Below are 19,427 nucleotides of genomic sequence, written 5' to 3' on the forward strand. Positions count from 1 at the left end.
TATATTTGGGAAAACCTCCTAACTTCTGTGAGATTCAGTTTCCTTATCTATAAAATAGAAAAAAACAATATTGTCCTTTCTCTCATCACATTGTTTTCAATTTTCAACAAGGCAAGTACATATGAAAATAATTTAAAAGCTGCCACCCGAATTCATTTATTCCACAACCAATATCCATAAGCGCACTAAAAGGCACTGAATGGTTCTTCTGTGCCAGGTACATAATATATTATCTCTTTTTAATTATGATACTAATAACATCAAAAATGAACATTTATTAAGCATCACAGGCACCCCAACCCTAGGTAAAAGACATACAGAAACAACAATTTAGCACCCAGATATTGAGGACCTCACTGAGAGGTGATATCAAAAAGTGCTAAATGGTTTGTATACAGGAGAAGCCACTAACTCTGCTTTGGTCAAGAAACATTTCACATGGGGAGAGGTTGATCAATGGATACTACATTATAGTTAGGAGCAAGATGTTTGCTAAGCTATCACACAATAGGATGAATATAACCATAATTGTACTGCATACTTCAAAAAGCTAGAAGAAAGCAATTTGAATGTTTTCACCGTAGAGAAATGATGAAAGTTTGAGGATATAGATATAGCTAACCTAACTTAAACATCATACAATATATAAATGTACTGAAATATCACATGGTATCCCATAAATATGTAATTTTTTATGTTTTTATGTATCAGATAAAAATTTATTTTAAAATGCCAAAAAATAAACATTTTATACAAAGGCCATTTAACTTGAGTCATTATGATTAAATTGGGGCTAAACATACAGATACAATAAAGAAAGGACATTTGAGGGAGAGGAAATAGGTGTAAGAACACTTATAAATGAAAAAAAAATATATGTTTAGGGGATAGTGAAAATAAGAAATATTCCAGGTATTTACCTTGACCCTTTATTTAACTCTGCTCAGGTATTGCCAAAGGAAAGATTATATGGTTGAATGGAAAAGGGATTGGAAATTGGAAAAGTAGTTATGGCAGAACAATGAAGAACCATAAAACTGAAGATGCTCAAAGAAAATACTTATAAACTACCGACCAGATAAGTACAAATCCCTTAAGAATTCTTGCTACCTAACACTAAAATTATAAATAACCCAAATGAAAAATGAGCAAAGAACCTGACCAGACATTTCTCTAAGGATCACATCCAAATGACCATAGGCACAAATTTTAAAATATTCAACATTATTAGCAAATCAGGAAAATGCAAATCAAAACCAGAAGTATGAGTACAATAAAAAAGAGAAGCCAATAAGTACTGGTAAGCCTGTGAAGAAATTGGAAACTTCTATACTGCCAGTGTAAATATAAAATGGTACAACCATTTTGAAAAACCCTCTGGCATTTCTTCAAAAGATTAAACAAAGAATTACCTGGAACCAATAATTCTATTCCTAAGTATCTACATGAATGATCATAGCAGCATTATTCATGGTTAAATTATGGGAAAATTCAAATGTCCATCAATGGATGAACAAATTATGGTACATCCATACAGTAGAATATTACTTGGCCACAGAAAGGAAGCAAGCATGTTGCATGCTACAACATGGACCAACCTTGAAAACATTATGCTAAGTAAAAGAAACCAGTCACAAAAGAACACATAGCACATGCTTTCAATTATATGAAATGCTCAGAATAAGTAGATCTATAGAGATAGTGGATTAATAGTTGCCTACAATTAAGGAAGGGGCTGGGGACAAATAGGGAGTAACTGATAATAGATAAGGATTTCTTTCTTTTATTCTTCCTCCTTCTCCACCCTCTGGTAATGGAATTGAACCCACAGGCTTGCACTTTCTTGATAAGCACTCTATCACTGAGTTATATCCACAGACACAAATATAAGTTTCTTTCTTTCTTTTTTTTTTTTTTTTTTTTTTTTTTGGTACTGGGGATTGAACCCAAGGGCACTTAACCACTGAGCAACACCCCCAACCCTTTTTAATATTTTATTTAGAGACAGGGCCTCACTAAGTTGCTGAGGCTGGCTTTGAGCCTGTGATCCTCCTGCCTTAGCCTCTGGAGTCACTGGGAAAACAGGTATGTGCCACTGTGCCCAGCAATACAGGTTCCTTCTTGAGGTAATGATAATGTTATACAATTGACTGTGGTGATAGTTACACAATCCTGTGAATATACTAAACATCATTGTATTATATACTTTAAGTGGGTTAATTTTATAATATGTGAATCATATCTCAATAACAGTATTATTTTAAAAACTGAAGGTGTTAGGAAGGGAGGGTATGACTCAAATAATTACCATAGGGTTAAGTAGTAAAAGATAGATATTGTCATCTAGGGACAATAGGGAGACTTCAAAGAATGGAAGATTTCCAATGATAAGTAACCATAGATTTAGCAGCAAAGAGTGTGGGAAATGAGAGCATCCTTGATTTTACCAATCAGTACTTTAGCTAACCCTGGTTAATCTTCTTTATTTCAGTAAAAGTAATTTGCACTGCTAATTCCATCACAGATTCTCTTGGGATTTGTTCAGGGTTCTAGGAATCCAAGCCTATTAGTTATCAAATGTCTTTCCAGGCACTGTCTTTGACACTCTAGTTTGCTAAAGCCTATTTAATGAAGATGACTAATCTACAAGATGCATTCACGCCAACCAGACAGACACCTAATTTGGTTCACACATCACTTTTGATCAGCTCCATTTTGTCTAACACATTCTCTGTTTAGCTTGGATAGAACAAAAAATAACTGGATATTTATCAGGCAAACTTTCCTTTCCAGAAATTACGACATTTAATCTCCATACCTCTCACCCAGATTGTAAAGAAAGAAGCTAGCCCAAAGAGGATATGTGACTTCTCCAAGTCATCTAACCAGTTGGTAAGTGGGACAATTAGAATTCCAGTTTGGGCTGAACCCCATGTGGAGCTCACTACAGTTAGGCAGTGGGTAATCAACTAAGACTTCTTAGAACACTTGCTCCCCATGGATCTGTTCCTCTGACAGTACTTTCAAAGCCTTTTCAAGCTGTAGTTTGTGTTATTGCTAATTTTAAAATGGTGATAACATTTACACGTTAAACACTTCTCTGGTTTACTCCCTTGAAAACCACATACCTAAGATTAAATACAAAAAGGTTCCCTGTTAGTTTTTGGCCTTAAAAAATTCAGTTTGTGAGAACTTAATTTTAATAGACTTTAAAATAAAAATAAAGTATACAAGGTTTTCTAACCGCAAATATAGAGTACTAGCTCTGTACACTACAGAAAATAACAGCAAAAAAAATTCAGTTGCAGAATGATCATTTTCAAGTAATATAAACTTTGAGGTCATTTTAATATCACCATTTTTACCACCAGCCTGGACCAATGAGAGAAACCGTGGCAGAGTCAAATGCTATAAGATCCAGCTACACTTTGGTCAACCATTCTATTTTTAAAATTATATAGAAAAATATTTCCATTGTGAATAAATTAAACAATGTGCTGTTGTGCACAGCAAAAAGTAATATCTTTCACTATTCTCCCAAATGTTTGGAGACCTTTTGTTATAAGCTCACATTCGTGTATGTGTGTATGTGTGTGTGTGCGCATATATATATATATATATATATGTGTGTGTGTGTGTCTAAAATTAGATACATATTGTCTAATTTTTCTACAAATAGTCAGGATTACTTAATATACATTGCCCTATTACTTTTTCAATTAGTTTTATTGACATATAACTCATATAAAACACAATTCACCCACATAAATGTTCTAAATCAATGGTTTTGTGAATTTAGAGATACATGCAACCATTTCCACAGTAAACTTTAGAATATTTTCATAATCTCAAAAAGAATATTTTTATAATCTTAAAAAGAAGTCCTGTACCCTTCAGTTATTATACACAAATCCTTCCAGTTTCCCTAACCCTAAGCACACACTAGTCTATTTTGTATTTCTATAGATTTCTCTATTCTGATTATTTCATACAAATGGAAACAGAAATTGTGGACTTTTGTGACTAGACTCTTTTACTTAGCATGCTCTTTACAAGATTCATCCATGAAGCATGCATCATGCTACACTTTTAAAATACAGCTGAATCACATTCCACTGTATAGATAAATATACCACATTTTCCCCATTACTTTTTTTTCCATTTAATGTCTTATATTCTTCCATTTAATACCTATATACCTATTTCACTCTTTTTAGTGACTACATAATATTGCATAGTTTGGTGCAACATAATGCATATAATCGTTCCCCTATTGATGGATATTTGATCTATTTCCAATGTTTATCCATTTTAACAATAATTTGTAATATATATGAGTGTGTGTGCGTGTGTGTGTATGTCTATGTGTGTGTAGGGGGTGGGAAGAAGAGGCTATCTCTGTTGGTGAAATAGGTCCATGTTTTTAGAACAGCAGAATAAGAGTACAGGCTATCCTCCCTGTGCTCTGTGGGTTCCTCATCTATGAGTTTAACCACCCTCAAATGAAAAAAATGTGGTTAAGCATACAATGATTCTGTACTGAGCAAACTTTTTTCTCAAACAATACAGTATAACAACTATTTATATACCACTTACATTATATTAGGCTTAATAAGTAATTTGGAAATCATTTAAGTTATTCAACAGAATACGCCTAGGCCATATGCAAATACTGCACCATTTTATGTAAGGAACCTGAGTATTCATGTATTTTCGTATCTGCAGGGATCCCCGGAACCAATCCCCTGTGGCTACTGAAAGAAGACTATAGCTTTCCTGAAACTTATTTAATACCTAGGAACTTGCTAGAAATGCAAATTCCTGGGCTCAGTTCTGGGTATTTTTAAAAATCCTTTGTGATTCTGGGATACACTAAAATTTGAGAATAACTGCTGTAATATTCACTGTAGAACAGTAGCTGTCATTATTTGGTTTAAATTTTTAAATTTAGCAGGACCAAAATAATTAGCTTGAACACATGATTATGATCATGCATATCACATAAGTATAGTGGTAAGTTAAGGCTGTTTGTTATTTTTCTATTATTTTTAAATTTTTATTTAGCAAGACCACATTAGTATAGTAAAACACTTCTTCCTTTTATGTTTTTCCTATCTGCTTGGCCCCTTATTCTCCTTTCCTGTAACCTTAAAAACCAACAACTATTCCAATTATGCTATATGCAGGTACAAATATGTCACAATGAAACTCACTATTCTTTTTTTTTTTAGTTGTAGATGGACACAATATCTTTATTTTATTTTTATGTGGTGCTGAGGATCAAACCCAGGGCCTTGCACATGCTAGGCAAGCACTCTACTGCTAAGCCACAACCCCAACCCCTCACTATTCTTTACAACTCTTTTGCACCATTAAAAAAGAAATTAGGATATTGGAAAAATAGGATTTCAATAGATTCTCAGACCAGAACTAGAAGGGACTGTAGAAATGTCCTAGGCAATAGCCACATTTTGGAGCTAAAAAAATGAAGCCCAGAGAAACTGCACTAAACACAACAAGTATAAGCAACACAGCAAGTATAAACTGTCTCTCATTATAATATATATTATATTTATAATAATGGTTTATTATAATTGTTATTATAATGGTTTTTAAATATGGATGTGCATGAAATACACATGGGGAAATTTCATTTAAAGGTGAATTTAGAAAGATATATTTTCCTTATCTGATAAACAGAGAAGACATATAATTTAATTATAGTTAAAATACATTTATCGATATCCAGTATTATAATGTCCTTTAATTCAGTGATGCTCACAGAAGTCAGTGAATGTTTGCAAAGGTCAGAAGTACTACGTTAAATAGCTGCAGATTGCTGGAGTTTGTGTTCTTTTGGTTTTCTATCCCCTATCTTCATGTTAGTTATTACTTCTTAAATCTCTAAGTGGGTTTGCATCTAGCAGGCCTCATTCCAACTCCTATACCTACTATTGTTAATAGGAGTTATACAACAAATAAACATGATCTTTAGAACTATGGCAAAGATGTCAGTAGAACAGGTTATGAATGAGAAACTAAAAAATTTAATGTAGGGACCTTGTCATATTTACTTAGAATGCTATGTAATAGAGAGTCAATGTTGCCAAATATATTCTTCAAGAATGTAATATGTGGACTGGGGTTGTGGCTCAGTGTTAAAGTGCTTGCCTAGCACGTGTTAGGCACTGGGTTCAATCATCAGCACCACATGAAAATAAATCCATAAAAAAAAAGAAAGTGATATGTAGCAAGATGTCCTTTACGTACACAAACACACACACACACACACACACATGCACACACACACAATGAATTCTGGGAATTATTTTTTAATCAAGAAAGTATACATTCCTCCATTAAGATTTCTCCCATGTAATTGTTACAACAAAGGACTTTAGAGTCACAAGTTTTTCCTGAGTGAATTTGAACCTGATCTCATAAACTTATGAATTTGCTTAATTTGCTACATAGATAAACTCTCAAACTATATTTCACTGGTATGATTATCTAGCCCTGATATTTATCCCTCAAACTGGTCTAAAAGTTGCAGTGTGGCACACACAAGCCCTAACTAACTTTACCAAGAGAGCTCTAAAAAATAGTTAAAGGGATCCCACTACTAAACATAGAGGTAAATGCTAATGAAAAAGCTATTTTATAAAAACCAGGTGAAATTACATATCTTAACTACAGCTCAGGGGGACATCTGTGTCATTAACAAAAACTAAATGTTGTCCATATCTCGTAACAACTTGGCTAATGTTTCTAAAGCCTTAAATAGCTGCAGATTGCTGGAGTTTGTGTTCAAACCAGTGGCATGCTGGACCCCATCTTAAGCTTTAATGAGTTACTATCCTCATGGTTTTCAGAGGCTGGCTGAGATACTAATTGTTTTGATGCTAGTTGTTTACAAAATAGTAATGTTTTTCTGTTGTGTTTATTGTTGTCCTAGCATGATCCCTGCCCTATGTATGCCTTGTCCAGTCACCCCACCAACTTTCACCATGGACCTTTGGACTTCCCTGATGCTAAATACCCTTAACTGTCCATGCCCCACCTGATAGAGAACAAGGACTTCCGTGACTCTCCCTCAACTTTGCCCTCTCCCAGCAGGAAGTAGTTTGGAGATGTTTCTGCCCATTTTTCCATAGAAATGCAATGTAGAAATTATAGCACTGGTCCACTTTATGCTCTAAATATAGCCTACTGCTCTGCCATTGCAACTTATTTTATAAAGGACATGTTTCTTCATCTTCTCTTCCTCCTCCTCTATCTCTCCTGCTCCCTAATCTCAGGGAAAACAGAATTACCTTTCTTCCCCATCCTAGACATAGTTATCTATCCTTGAGCACTCACCCACCACAGGACAAAAGTAATTTAGACTTTGGGGATGGCACCAGAAAATCTCAGATATGGAGATCTTCCAAATTAACAAGTGAATTACAGCTTCCAACAGAGAACTTGTGGAATGTAGCCTTTGAATCACCTTTAAAAGATCCCTGTTCCCCTGATGGGCAGAATCACAGCCTCTGTGACAGGAGTTCCCTGTGTTTCTCCTTTGCTAGCAAAGCAATAAAGTTTCTTTTTCCCTTTTTTCACACACAAAAAAAGATTTCGTTGTCAGGTGCAATGGCACATGCCTATAACCCCAATGACTCAGGAAGCTGAAGCAGGAGGATCACAAGTTAGAGCCTTAGCAAGGCCCTAAAAAGACCCTGTCTTAAAATTAAAATAAATAAATAAAAATGGCTAGAGATGAGCTCAGCAGTAGAGTAACATGGCTCCAATCCCCAGTACAAAAAAAACAACAACAAAAAAAAACATCCTTCCCTCCCTGATGGGTATTTGTGTTTTCTAAGTAATAAGCTTTTTTTTAGTACAGTTTTATATTAACAGTAAAACTGAGCAGAAAATACAGAGATTTACCACACACCTTCCATCCCAGTCCCTTCACACCCGACACATTCCCTACTATTGACACTGCACACCAAATCCTGGTTTAAAAGATGTGTAAATACTACCAAAGGGGCAATTTAGATTACCTGTAACACCACAGAACTGTGGGTATTGCTGGTAAAGATGCGAGTGGTTCCTGCCTTGGAAGACTGTAAATGGGAAGAGAGGCCCATTTCGCTGCTTCCAAGGGATAATTTCATGTGTTGGTCTTCCTCTTCCACAAGAGATCTGAAATGTTTTTAAAATCAGAAAAGAAAAATTAAAATGTGTACAATTCACAATAATGAAATTACTTAGAAAAAATGTCACTATTGCCAATAATCTTACTATGGAATATGCTGAAGTCTGTTTCACTGTATTTAAGGCTCATATCACTCTGTATCATACAAGAAATATATATTTATAAAATGTTTTGTAAGGGCAGAAAATATAGATAAGAACTGAAAAGTCACTTAAAAGATCATTTGAAACTATAGTCATATGCACTTTTTATTGCCAAAGTATTTGCTTTTGATATTTTGCTGCCCAGACAGTAATGTCATGAAGTTTTATTATTTACAGTTAAGGTTAATTTAAAACATCTAATTTTAGAAATCAGAAATTTTAGAAAATTAAAACTAATAGGTACCAACAGTCACTACATGTCAGATGCTTGCCAAAAATTTTAGAAATATGAGCTCATTTAATTTCTTAAAATAATCTGATGGAATAGATATTATCTCCTTTTTATACTGATAATGATAACAAGCAAAAGTGGGTTAAAATAACCAATCTAAGATTACAATGTTATTAAAATGATCAAGTCAGGATTTGAATCTAGGTTTAGTCTGATTCTAACTCCAAAGCCCCCATTAATATAAGTCAAAGATTAACTATATTAATATATGGCTTCCCTTTCTGGTATTAATTAACAGTTCTAATCAACACCAACTGAACAAAATTTTACGCATGAAATAATATCTTTTTCTAGCAGTATCTCTCAGTATGGGACTATTTGGCTTATGGTATAGTAGCATATCCATCTTGTCAAAGAAATGAAAAATAAAATAACACAATATAAATTACATATGAATTATAACAACAATTTTCTCAGAGGCCATAAGAAAGGGTTAGAGAAACTGTAGTGAGCAGTTCACTTAGTTGCCTAAAGAATATGACTGTATATTTGATAATTAAACAGCTCCACACAGGTTACAGTAAAAATTGACCATCATGGAATGGCCTTTCATTATTCTTTAGAAGAGGCCTTGGGTTTCCTTAGGTTATAGATAGCTAAAGCTGTTTCTGGATCACCAGTCTTAAGAGTACAGAGGCCATAGCTCTGAACTGGCTTGTGCATTCATAATACAGACTACTAAAATTGACAGTAGGGGAAAAGGAGAATGGATTTAACTCTGCTTCACCTTTTCTTATTTATCTGTAATTTCCTAAATTTTTGAATTATTTGCTTTTCTGATTGGACTACAGATTGGACTAAAAAGTACTTTTTCTAAAGTACTATAAACTGAGTTAATCAATTTTAACAGGAAAAAAGCTTTAAGATAATAGCATATTTTATATAAAATCCTGTTTGAATTCTGATTACCAACCAAATGGTTTTAAATCCTGCAATACTTAGCAAAAATCCTGGTCTTAAGGGTAACATTGATTTTTCTAAATGATATTAGAACCATAGTATAACCAAAATGAATCAATAATATATAAACATGCTTTATTCAACATTCATGGATATTTAATAAAAAATAATTTAAATAAGATTTTAATAAGCATAAAAGAAAACAGATACAGCCTTCCACCAGAGTTTCAGAAATAGCTTTAAAAATTAAATTATATATATATGATATATATTATACATATCATCACAGATACTTCTCAATCGCTTTTGTGAACAGACATTTAAAATTACAGAATCAATTGGAAAAGTCAAAAAATAGATTGATGGTGAGTAGTATCTCTAATCACAAGATTTCTATTCATTGGGAATTATTTTAATAGGATATTCAAGCAGACTCTTTTATTAGGATCTGTATTTTCTACACAGAGCCTGGCCTGAGAAGCTTAATATATGTCCTCTGAATGAATATAGAATCTCATTTCTGTGGATCATTCCAAAGACATTTCTTTATCATGCCGTGCTTAAATGACTATCAATTATCATTTTTATAAAACTGCAGATGTAAAAGGGATGGGGTAAAGCTTAAACAACATTGCCCTCATGACATATCCTAGAAATTGCTTTTTTGAATAAACTATAGATAACAACTTGTTTACTTGTCATTTGTCTCTTGCTCTTAAAATTGAAAAGCAGAATGTAAAAATGCAGCCCTTTCTTGGCAATATAATGTAGCTGGCTTTCTAATTAATTACTTCAAAAGCTGAAGAAGCCTTCAGTAAATTCATCTTCTTTATGACTTTTTGTCAGTATCTTTTGACTTTTTAACATTCAAAACACTCCCTATTATTTCTGCATCAGTAACAGTACATGACATGTCAACCTTCTTAGCAGATTCAATATTCCCTTCCATCTCCTTTTCATTAAGTTTATTGACTAGATGTGAAGAGCATTGTTCCTCAACATTGCAAAGAGGCAACACCTCTCTGTAACCTCAGGCCACAATTATATCAGACTATGCTTAAAGGAATGATTATCTGAGTAATTCCATGAACCAAAACAAAACAAAAAAAAACATTTAAAAAGAAAATCTTATTTTTCTTTCAATTCATATGATTAAAAACAACATACAGGCCAGTAGTTATCAATGAAGGAAGGAGGAGTAAAAGGCATTTTGCTGGCCCTTCCACACATACATTCAGCTATGTCTTGAGGCGTTTTTCATTATAGCAACTGGGAGAGGGGCATGCAATTACTGTCATCTCTTGGGATCCTACTAAACATTTTATAGCACACAGGACAGTTCTGTACATCAAAGATATTCTCGGGAAAAAATATCAACAGTGCTAAGGATGAGAAACCTTGATATAGAGAGACTGAGTACCTCATGAAATATTTCTCAATCAATTTCATGTTTTAAACAATTCCCCAGTCCTCTGGCTGATTCCATGTAGTGATGTTAGCAATACAAAAACACAGTATGATTATTAATTACCACTAATTCTCCCATGGCTACCAAATAGAGTACCTGTGCTGTCCTCATATCCATCAATTGAAAGATCAAGTGTTTACAGTAGATAAGCAGATAATGGCTTTTAAGTTTATAAGACAATTATGTAGCAAAGCTTTCATTTTATATAAGCTCATGTAAAAACAATGATTTATTGATTCTGCTTAAAACAATTGTTATTTGGATCAATATGAAGTTTAGAATGTAGTGAATCCTGTCCCAATACTCCCATTTCATCAACACTACAAAATTATTCAGGGGAAAGACTATGTTCATCGATTTTCTTTCTAAAAATTAAATTTCTCTTTCTTCCAACAACATTAAAGTCTGCACATGTCTGCCAAGACACTCCTATCCATTGGACACATGCTATTTTCAAAGAATGACCAACCCCAGAGCACACAATAATCTTTCACAAAAATGTGCATGCATCAGTCAACTGTGCTTACTCAGAGAAAATAATAACTTTTTTTGAAGAGCATTAGGTTACACATAGAGGCACCCCCAGAACTGCAATCACAGGCTATGGCATTTCTTTGCATTGTTGTTTGAAGACAAAGGAGAAAAACATTTTAAGCAACTGTCGTTCGTTAAAACGATGCCAACATTGTAATCTTGCCTCAGAATTTACATATTTTAACAATTACCCCAAGAGAAATATATATAAATGATATGAGCACACAATTCGCAAACATGAAGTACAAATGGTTAACAAAAAATGGTTCAACTTCATCAGTATTCTAGAATATGCAAATTAAAACAAAGATGCTATCTTTAAACCTATAAAATTATCAGAGCAGAGCAGAAGACATTCTTTCAAATTTCTAGTGCAGACATATATTAAGCCACTACTCTCTACATGGAATGTTCATCCAAATGGATATTTGAAAAGAAAATTTTAAAATCACCTAATGGATGAATCTTTTTTTAAAATTTTTATTTTTATAGCAAACATCATGTCATTGAAGGATTTTATGCTGCATCCATGTCCTGGCATGTGGGTCACAGTGAGAGTGCTCTGTCAATCTGTTTCAAATATATTTTCTACAAAGAATAGTTATGTAGAAGTTTAATTTGTTAGTGATTCTATAAAGAATGATACATTCTTATAATTTACTATAGCAAATTAACTTGTCAAATAAGGAAGGGAAGAGTGTCTCTTAATTACATTTGAGTCCAAGTCCAAATAATCTCCCAATGCCCCAAGCAAAATCTTCCCAAATCCACTATATCCAGTACTAACACCAATATATGTTATACAGAAAGGCAGGTCAGGTCAAATTTCATTGGGAAGGAAAGGGAAACTAAATTTTAGTGCTTCTTGAAATTATTAGTTTCAAAAATACAGGGAAACATAACTTTTCTTAGTAGAGGCTGTGTATGCCAACTCATGCGTTGGCACATTAGCTTCTAGCTCACACCAAATAAATGAATCAGAGAAAAGTTAAAATGCAAAAGTATACTAACAACATCTTTATCTTTTTTCTATTTAGTTACCAATTGGTTCCCCAGTGCATCCTTTTGCTTGCCACCATTTCCTTACAGAGGTTAAGTCTAACAATGTCTTCTAATAACATGATTTCACTGTAACAAAAGAACAGGGTCTCCTGAGTTAGTATCTAAAGTTATTATACAAATATTTTAAGCTCCCAGGTTAATATAATTCTCACACCTGAAAGTTACTATGAGTGCTTTGGTTTACAAAAAGAGCAACAGCAACAAACAAAACAAATAAAGCCAGGAATGGTTTAACACTCATGCTTTCCACCACCCATACCCCAAGAAAATAGAAAACATATTTCTCACACTCACAATTTAAAAAGAAAATCAAGAAAAAGGTTTTCTTCAAAGAAGTACTCCCCCTCCATTTGTTTTTCTGTTCTGAAACAGAGAACTGTCTGCTAGCAGCAGCATTTGCTAAATGAAACATTTCTTGAGATAAAGTTGCATGGCAGGTGGAGAAGAAATTTTGCCACCTGTTCACACAGTCATTTGAATTTGAGTGCTATATCTGTCAAGGTATTTCCTTCCACCCTTGAGAAATGAATTAAAAACTTGAGATGACAGAAATCATTTCCATTGTTTTTCAGATAAATTCAAACTATGCATACATCATTGAATTCTAAAGATATTAATAACTTTTCTATTGTCCTTCATCACCCCTCCCAAACGAAATTTGAATGTTAGATCATAAGAGTTTGCACACACACACACACACACACACACACTCACTTCTGTTATGAAAAATTATAGGAATATTTTAAATAAAAATCAGACACAGAATTTCCAACTCCTAAAATGGGTTAATGTGTAAGCTTGTCATGTTCATTGAAAAAAAAATGGAAAAAACCCTTTAAATCTTTGAGCATTAAAATATCTGTCCTCCAACTAAAGCATTATCTGTGGTATCATTATATAAAGATATTACAAATATCATATGAACCTCTCTTAAGAAAGCATAAATTAATTGCTGCTTAAGATACTATAGAGAATGTGTATCTCCTTAATGAGGTGTTTGCCTAAAAGGATTCCAGAAAGACAAAGCATTAGTTGGTTATCTGTATTTTTAATGACATAAATATAATTAGATTATTCTCTGTCTGAAATGATTTCATTAATGGAAACCGTTAGCATAAATAATATTTTATAAAATAGCTGCTATCTTCCTAAAGCTTTCTTTTCTGCTGTAGCAATACCAGAGTCCACAAAAGATCAAGGTGATAAGATTATTCTATAAAATGATTTTCCAAAGTAGCTATTGCACACACTTCTTATATGTCTGTCAAATTTAAAATTGAATCACACTAATAAATAGCTTATGTCCATTTTAACATAGGAATAAGATCATTTACCCAGCACCTGCTATGTACCAGGCATTGTGCCAGGCACGTTCTAGTATGCTACTTAATCCTCATGACAACCCCATTCTAAAGACAAGGAACTGAAGCTTAGAGAGTTTAAGGCCTCACTATGAGTCTGATTTTGAACCCTCTTCTGAACCCAGAACCACATTGTTCCCAATGCACAAAACATAAAAATTAAGAACAGCAGAGAGTAGAAACTATAAAGCAATTCCTGTTTCAATGCTTAATTTATAAATACAAGAAGGATATCTAATAAGAGATTCATTCTGTTAGAGGCAAGTAATTTTTCTAGTTTAATTAATTCAGTCTAAAATCACCTGCTTTGTGTGTCAGGAAGGGGGATAGAGAAGAGGATTATTAATAGTAATTGGGTACAATTCACTAGGGTAACTGTGGTTGACAAGAATAAACTGAGTGTTTCGAAGTAGCTAGTAGAGAGAGGAGTCTGAATGTTCCTAACACAAAGAAATGATAAATGTCTGAGGTAGTAGATATGTCAATTACCCAAATGCAAACAAGACACATCATATATATACATACACACACACATATACATATATATACATATACATACACACACACACACACACACACACTCTGAATCACATAAATATGTACAATTACTATATCTTATTTAAAAAGGAAAATATATTTTAGGCTGGGCACAGTAGAACATGCCTGAAATCCCAGCTACTTGGGAGACTGAGGCAGGATTGCTTGAGTCTAGGAGTTCAAGATCAGCTAGGCATAATAGTAAGATACTACCTCAAACAATAAAAAGTAAAAATATATTTAAAAAATAAATATTATTAAAATTATCCACTTTTACTACTCCATCCATTTCCATAAAAACAATGCCAATGCTAAAAATTTCTACCGATGCATATGGAGTGAGGAGATAGAATGTCCTAAAATATAACTCAGATCAAATTTAGGGAGAATTTCACATTACTGATATCAACATTTAAAAGAACAGATTCTGAATTCCAATGCCAACCATCATGATTACATAAATAGCACTATGACACAGATGAGGGAATTGGGCTAGACAAATGGAATGACAAATGATACTCCATTAGATAACTATAACAGGATGAAAGTTAATTATCCAAACCAAAAAGCATTTGCACTGAATAACTCAATCCTGTCCTTGAAAAACTTTAAAATTAATGTTTGTTCCCTCTACTTACTGTATTTCAAGACTTCAGTTTTCCCTTCATCTTTTAAAATCCAGATTCTACTTAAACCATATAAAGTCTCACACATCTTGACCAAATAATTCTTCTATTTAGGAAGCCTAATTTATATATTATTTTTTCACTATCACATTTCTTGTAATATTCTGGTGAAAACAAGATAGGTAGACAGGCAGATGGGTAAATGGTAGGTGGATGAATGAGTAAGTGGATAGATGGATGGTAAGTAGGGAAATAGACAGCAATAAAACATTAAAAATTTTTGAAGAGATATATGTAAGAATCAGTCTATTTCCTTAAGCAGAAATAAAAGAGTAAGAAAAAAGAATGAACACTGAATATTGTTTCCATAATTACTATGCCAAAAAAAAAATCCCAGTCAAAGCTTTCCTTGTCCTTAAGAAGCCACATAAGATAAGGAAGTGTACAAGCAATAGTGCTTTGTTTTAAAAATACTGGCTGTTGGGGCTGGGATTATGGCTCAGCGGTAGAGCGTTGGCCTCACACATGCAAGGCCCTGGGTTCAATCCTCAGCACCACATATAAATAAATAAAATAAAGTTATATAAAAAATACTGGCTGTTGTATTAAAACCATATGATTGATTTGATACTGAAATTTTTCTATATTCATTGAAATTAGAAATGCTGCTATGTGGGGAAAAATGGTGATGTGATATAGGTTGAGAGGAAGTATGCACTTCCATCACTGTCAACAGTCCCTCTCTCAATGCACAGAGGAAATAATCATAATCCTCTGGCTGCACATAAGCCCTCTACCTGAATGCTCCACCCTACTGCTAACAGCATGCCTGCCCATTGAGAAGTCTGGCTATACCTGCAGCAATGAGCTTGCCTTCTCCTTCTTCAATCCCAGAATGAAGAAACTGGAATATGCATTTCAATCCCTCCAACACCCAGGCTAAGCTTTGATTCCGGATGATTTGTTAACTAAGGTGTCATTTTACTCCCATTATCTGTAGCTTACCAACTCTGAAATGTCACTATTGTGCTATAGTGCATTTAAATTGAAAGTCATGTTATGAACAAATTAGGTTTCACCTGCCTAAAATTTCAGTTTATTAAATATTCAAACATCCAAGTTATCCAATTTTCAAGTTTATAATAAAGGCAGATTCTATACACCCAAAACCAATTAGTAATCACTGGGACAAATCCACTGGGGAAAGGAAAAGCATTAATCAAGTACTTTAAAAAACATGGTGAAAATCCTGTCCTTTTCTGAATTTTCCAGTTATATTCAACTTCACAAAATCAATAATTCATGACCAGGTCTTATGGGAATGTTTATTTCCCTTTTAAACATAAACACACACACACACACACACACACACACACACACACACACACAAAAGGGAGTCAGTCTTACAACATAATAACCATTGCACTCCATGTTTTAATAAACATAATTGGCAGCTCTTAGAGTCCCACTGACTTTATGTATTCAAACCCACAATAAATATAAAAAAGTTCAGCCTTGATTTTGCAATAACTCAGAGGCATCTCTAATTATATCAATGAATACAGAAAAAATTCAGTATCAAACCAATCATATGTTTTAATACAACAGACAGTATTTTAAAAACAAGGATGAATAATATAAAAAAACATGGAAGACAGGATGTCAACCTCATAAGTTTGGGAATCACACTTAGAATAGTTCTCTCAAGTTCATCTCACTTATGGGGTTTATGGAAGCAAAGAATCTGTTATCATTTTTCATGTTAAAATTATTTCTCTTTTTTGCATATCTGTCTTACCATTAAAGGGTATTTTTTCATAAAACTTTTGTTATAAACTTGAAATTATCCCTCTGGACTATGCTCTCCAGAAAGAAACATATATATTGCTGGCCTTAAGCTTTTTGTTAAGAAATTAAAAAAAAATCCTTACTGTCACTTACAGTCCACTCATCTATCCACATACAGTGATCATACTTCAACAGTATAAATTCAGTCTTTAACTCTAGAAATGGTACTGGATTTTTCTCCTAAAATGCCTTTAGCACCCACCATTTTATTAGACTCCTAAGAAACTATTTTAATGAAGATTACTATAAGGCTCAGTTCTAGATCACAAAGTAATTTCATAATCTAGCCAAAAACAATTGTGTTAATGTGAATAACAAAAACTGTTCTGTAAAAACACTTTAAGTCTTTGTCCATAGTGCATTAATTCTAAGGAAGGAGTCAGTTGGGCAAATTATTTTTGTGTCATGACTTCATTTGATTACCTATATTAAAAATTCTTAATAAAATTTGTAGTGTTTTCCTGGAAGCCAGACTGGTGTATGTATGAGGTGAAAGAAAGATGCAAATTATAAATCACTGAGGAGTTTATTTCTTTGAGAGTAAGATATTTTTTAAGGAATACCATAGACTCTAGTTTATTAGTAGAAATAACATCATATGTATAGACCATCATGTCATTTTGATGAGATATTATAGTATGCATCAAACATTCAAATTCCTTGGTAATTTAAGTGGAAATTTCAAATAAAAGATAATTGGAACATTTCAGATTGTATGTGTATGTGTTTTGAAAAAGCAATCTATGAGTTGTGAAGAAATAATTATGTATAACCCAAATTTGTCTGAGAAAGAAGCATTTCTTTCCTTCCTTCAACATAGACCTTTAAACCATTGTTGCACACCTAAATTATAATTCCTGACTCTGAGTGGAGGTGAAAAGCAGACAAAGGAAGGCAAGAGTCACCCAATAGGCAAGAATATCAGGGAGTTGAGGTGTTAAAAAAGATGCTACTCTAAAGTCTGCTGCACTCATCTCCATGAGCTATTTCTTGAAGTAAAAATAATTTTTAAATCCTTCAAATCCAATCTTTTCATAGGCTTAAGATATTCTACAGGGGAATGAATTTGACTACATCTTTCTTAATGGCCATTTCTGGAAGCTTGGTCAGCCAAAACAAATTTCAGGAATCTTGAATGTATCTTGATGTCATACATTCAAGAGAGCCATACACAGAATATTTCGGTTTCTTTTTTTTTTTAAATATTTTTAGTTGTAGAAGGACACAATACCTTTATTTTATTTATTTATTTTTATGTGGTACTGAGGATCAAACCCAGTGTCTCATGCATGTGAGCAAGCATTCGACCCCTGAGCTGCAACCCCAGCCCAAATACTCTGGATTCTAAAAGGCAATTGCTATCATCAAAATACATGTCATTTTTGACCACTGCTTCTTCCCTATCTCTCATATCTAATCAACTTTTTTTGGTACTAGGGATTGAACTCAGGGGCACTCAACTACTGAGCCACATCCCTAGCCCATTTTTTGAATTTTATTAGAAACAGGGTCTCACTGAGTTTCTTAGGGCCTCACTGAGTTGCTGAGGCTGGCTTTGAACTTGCAACCCTCTTACCTCAGCCTCCAGAGCCACTGGGATTACAAGAGTGCACCACTGCACCCAGCTTCAACATTTAAATACTACTCTCTAGAATGTTTTTATGTTTCACCTTCTCTCCACTCCCACTGCCCCTACCATAGTTCTAGTCTCTACTAACAGTTACTTTGATTTGGTTATGATTACAAATTTCATACACATTATGGCATAGCTTTACATATTATGGTTATATTTATAGATTTGACTATAAAATGACTGATTGTAAATCATTCCCTTGCTCAAAAGTATGCAATGACTCATTACTCTCTAACAACAACCAAATCATATACTCTTGGATTCAAGGTTTCTTGGCCAAGCTCTCTTTGACCAATTACACATTCCAACAAATTATTCAAAAGAAATATATACTTAATAGTTAGGGAAAAGTAAAAATTCAAATTAATATTTCAAAATAATAAGTTTTTCTTTGAAATATATTGCTTTTACATATTCACAGCTACAACTTTTTGTCTATTACTAACCAAGTAATGTGGAAAAGCCATTTTATTTAAACATTTTTAATAGAAGGAAGGTTCATTTCATGTAAATCTAATATCTGCTAATATTTTACAATTGCATTGAAGCACTTTAAGTATAAAAATTTCAAATATAAATAAATTTGGATGGTTTTTCTAGTGCTAATTTTAAATATATTTCTCCTTAACCCTAGTCAGGTTTCTTTTCCTTCTAGTCAGCCATTCTTTTTATCAAACTCCACACACAAAACACGTTATCCTTTAAGTGCAAACATACTACCTTCAAGATATAAATTTGTCTCAAATAGTCTTCTCTGTTATGATAAAAGATATGTGAAAATAACTCAAATAGTCCCCAACTTTAAGAGTAGTTGCAATCTTCC

General features: G+C 33.4%; 1 protein-coding gene across 4 annotated transcripts in view; it reads right to left on the reverse strand.

The window, feature by feature from the left end:
* KLHL13 (kelch like family member 13) overlaps positions 1-19,427 on the reverse strand; it is a 197,231-nt gene that overhangs the window by 36,774 nt on the left and 141,030 nt on the right. For all 4 annotated transcript variants that reach the window (XM_081277136.1, XM_081277133.1, XM_081277134.1 and 1 more), the window contains one exon: positions 8,046-8,187. In XM_081277136.1, coding sequence (XP_081133262.1) covers positions 8,046-8,187 — 142 coding nt within the window. The remainder of the gene's footprint in view (positions 1-8,045; positions 8,188-19,427) is intronic.

The sequence above is a fragment of the Spermophilus citellus genome (genome assembly GCF_964194105.1).
Source record: "Spermophilus citellus genome assembly, chromosome: X".
Classification (NCBI taxonomy): domain Eukaryota; kingdom Metazoa; phylum Chordata; class Mammalia; order Rodentia; family Sciuridae; genus Spermophilus; species Spermophilus citellus.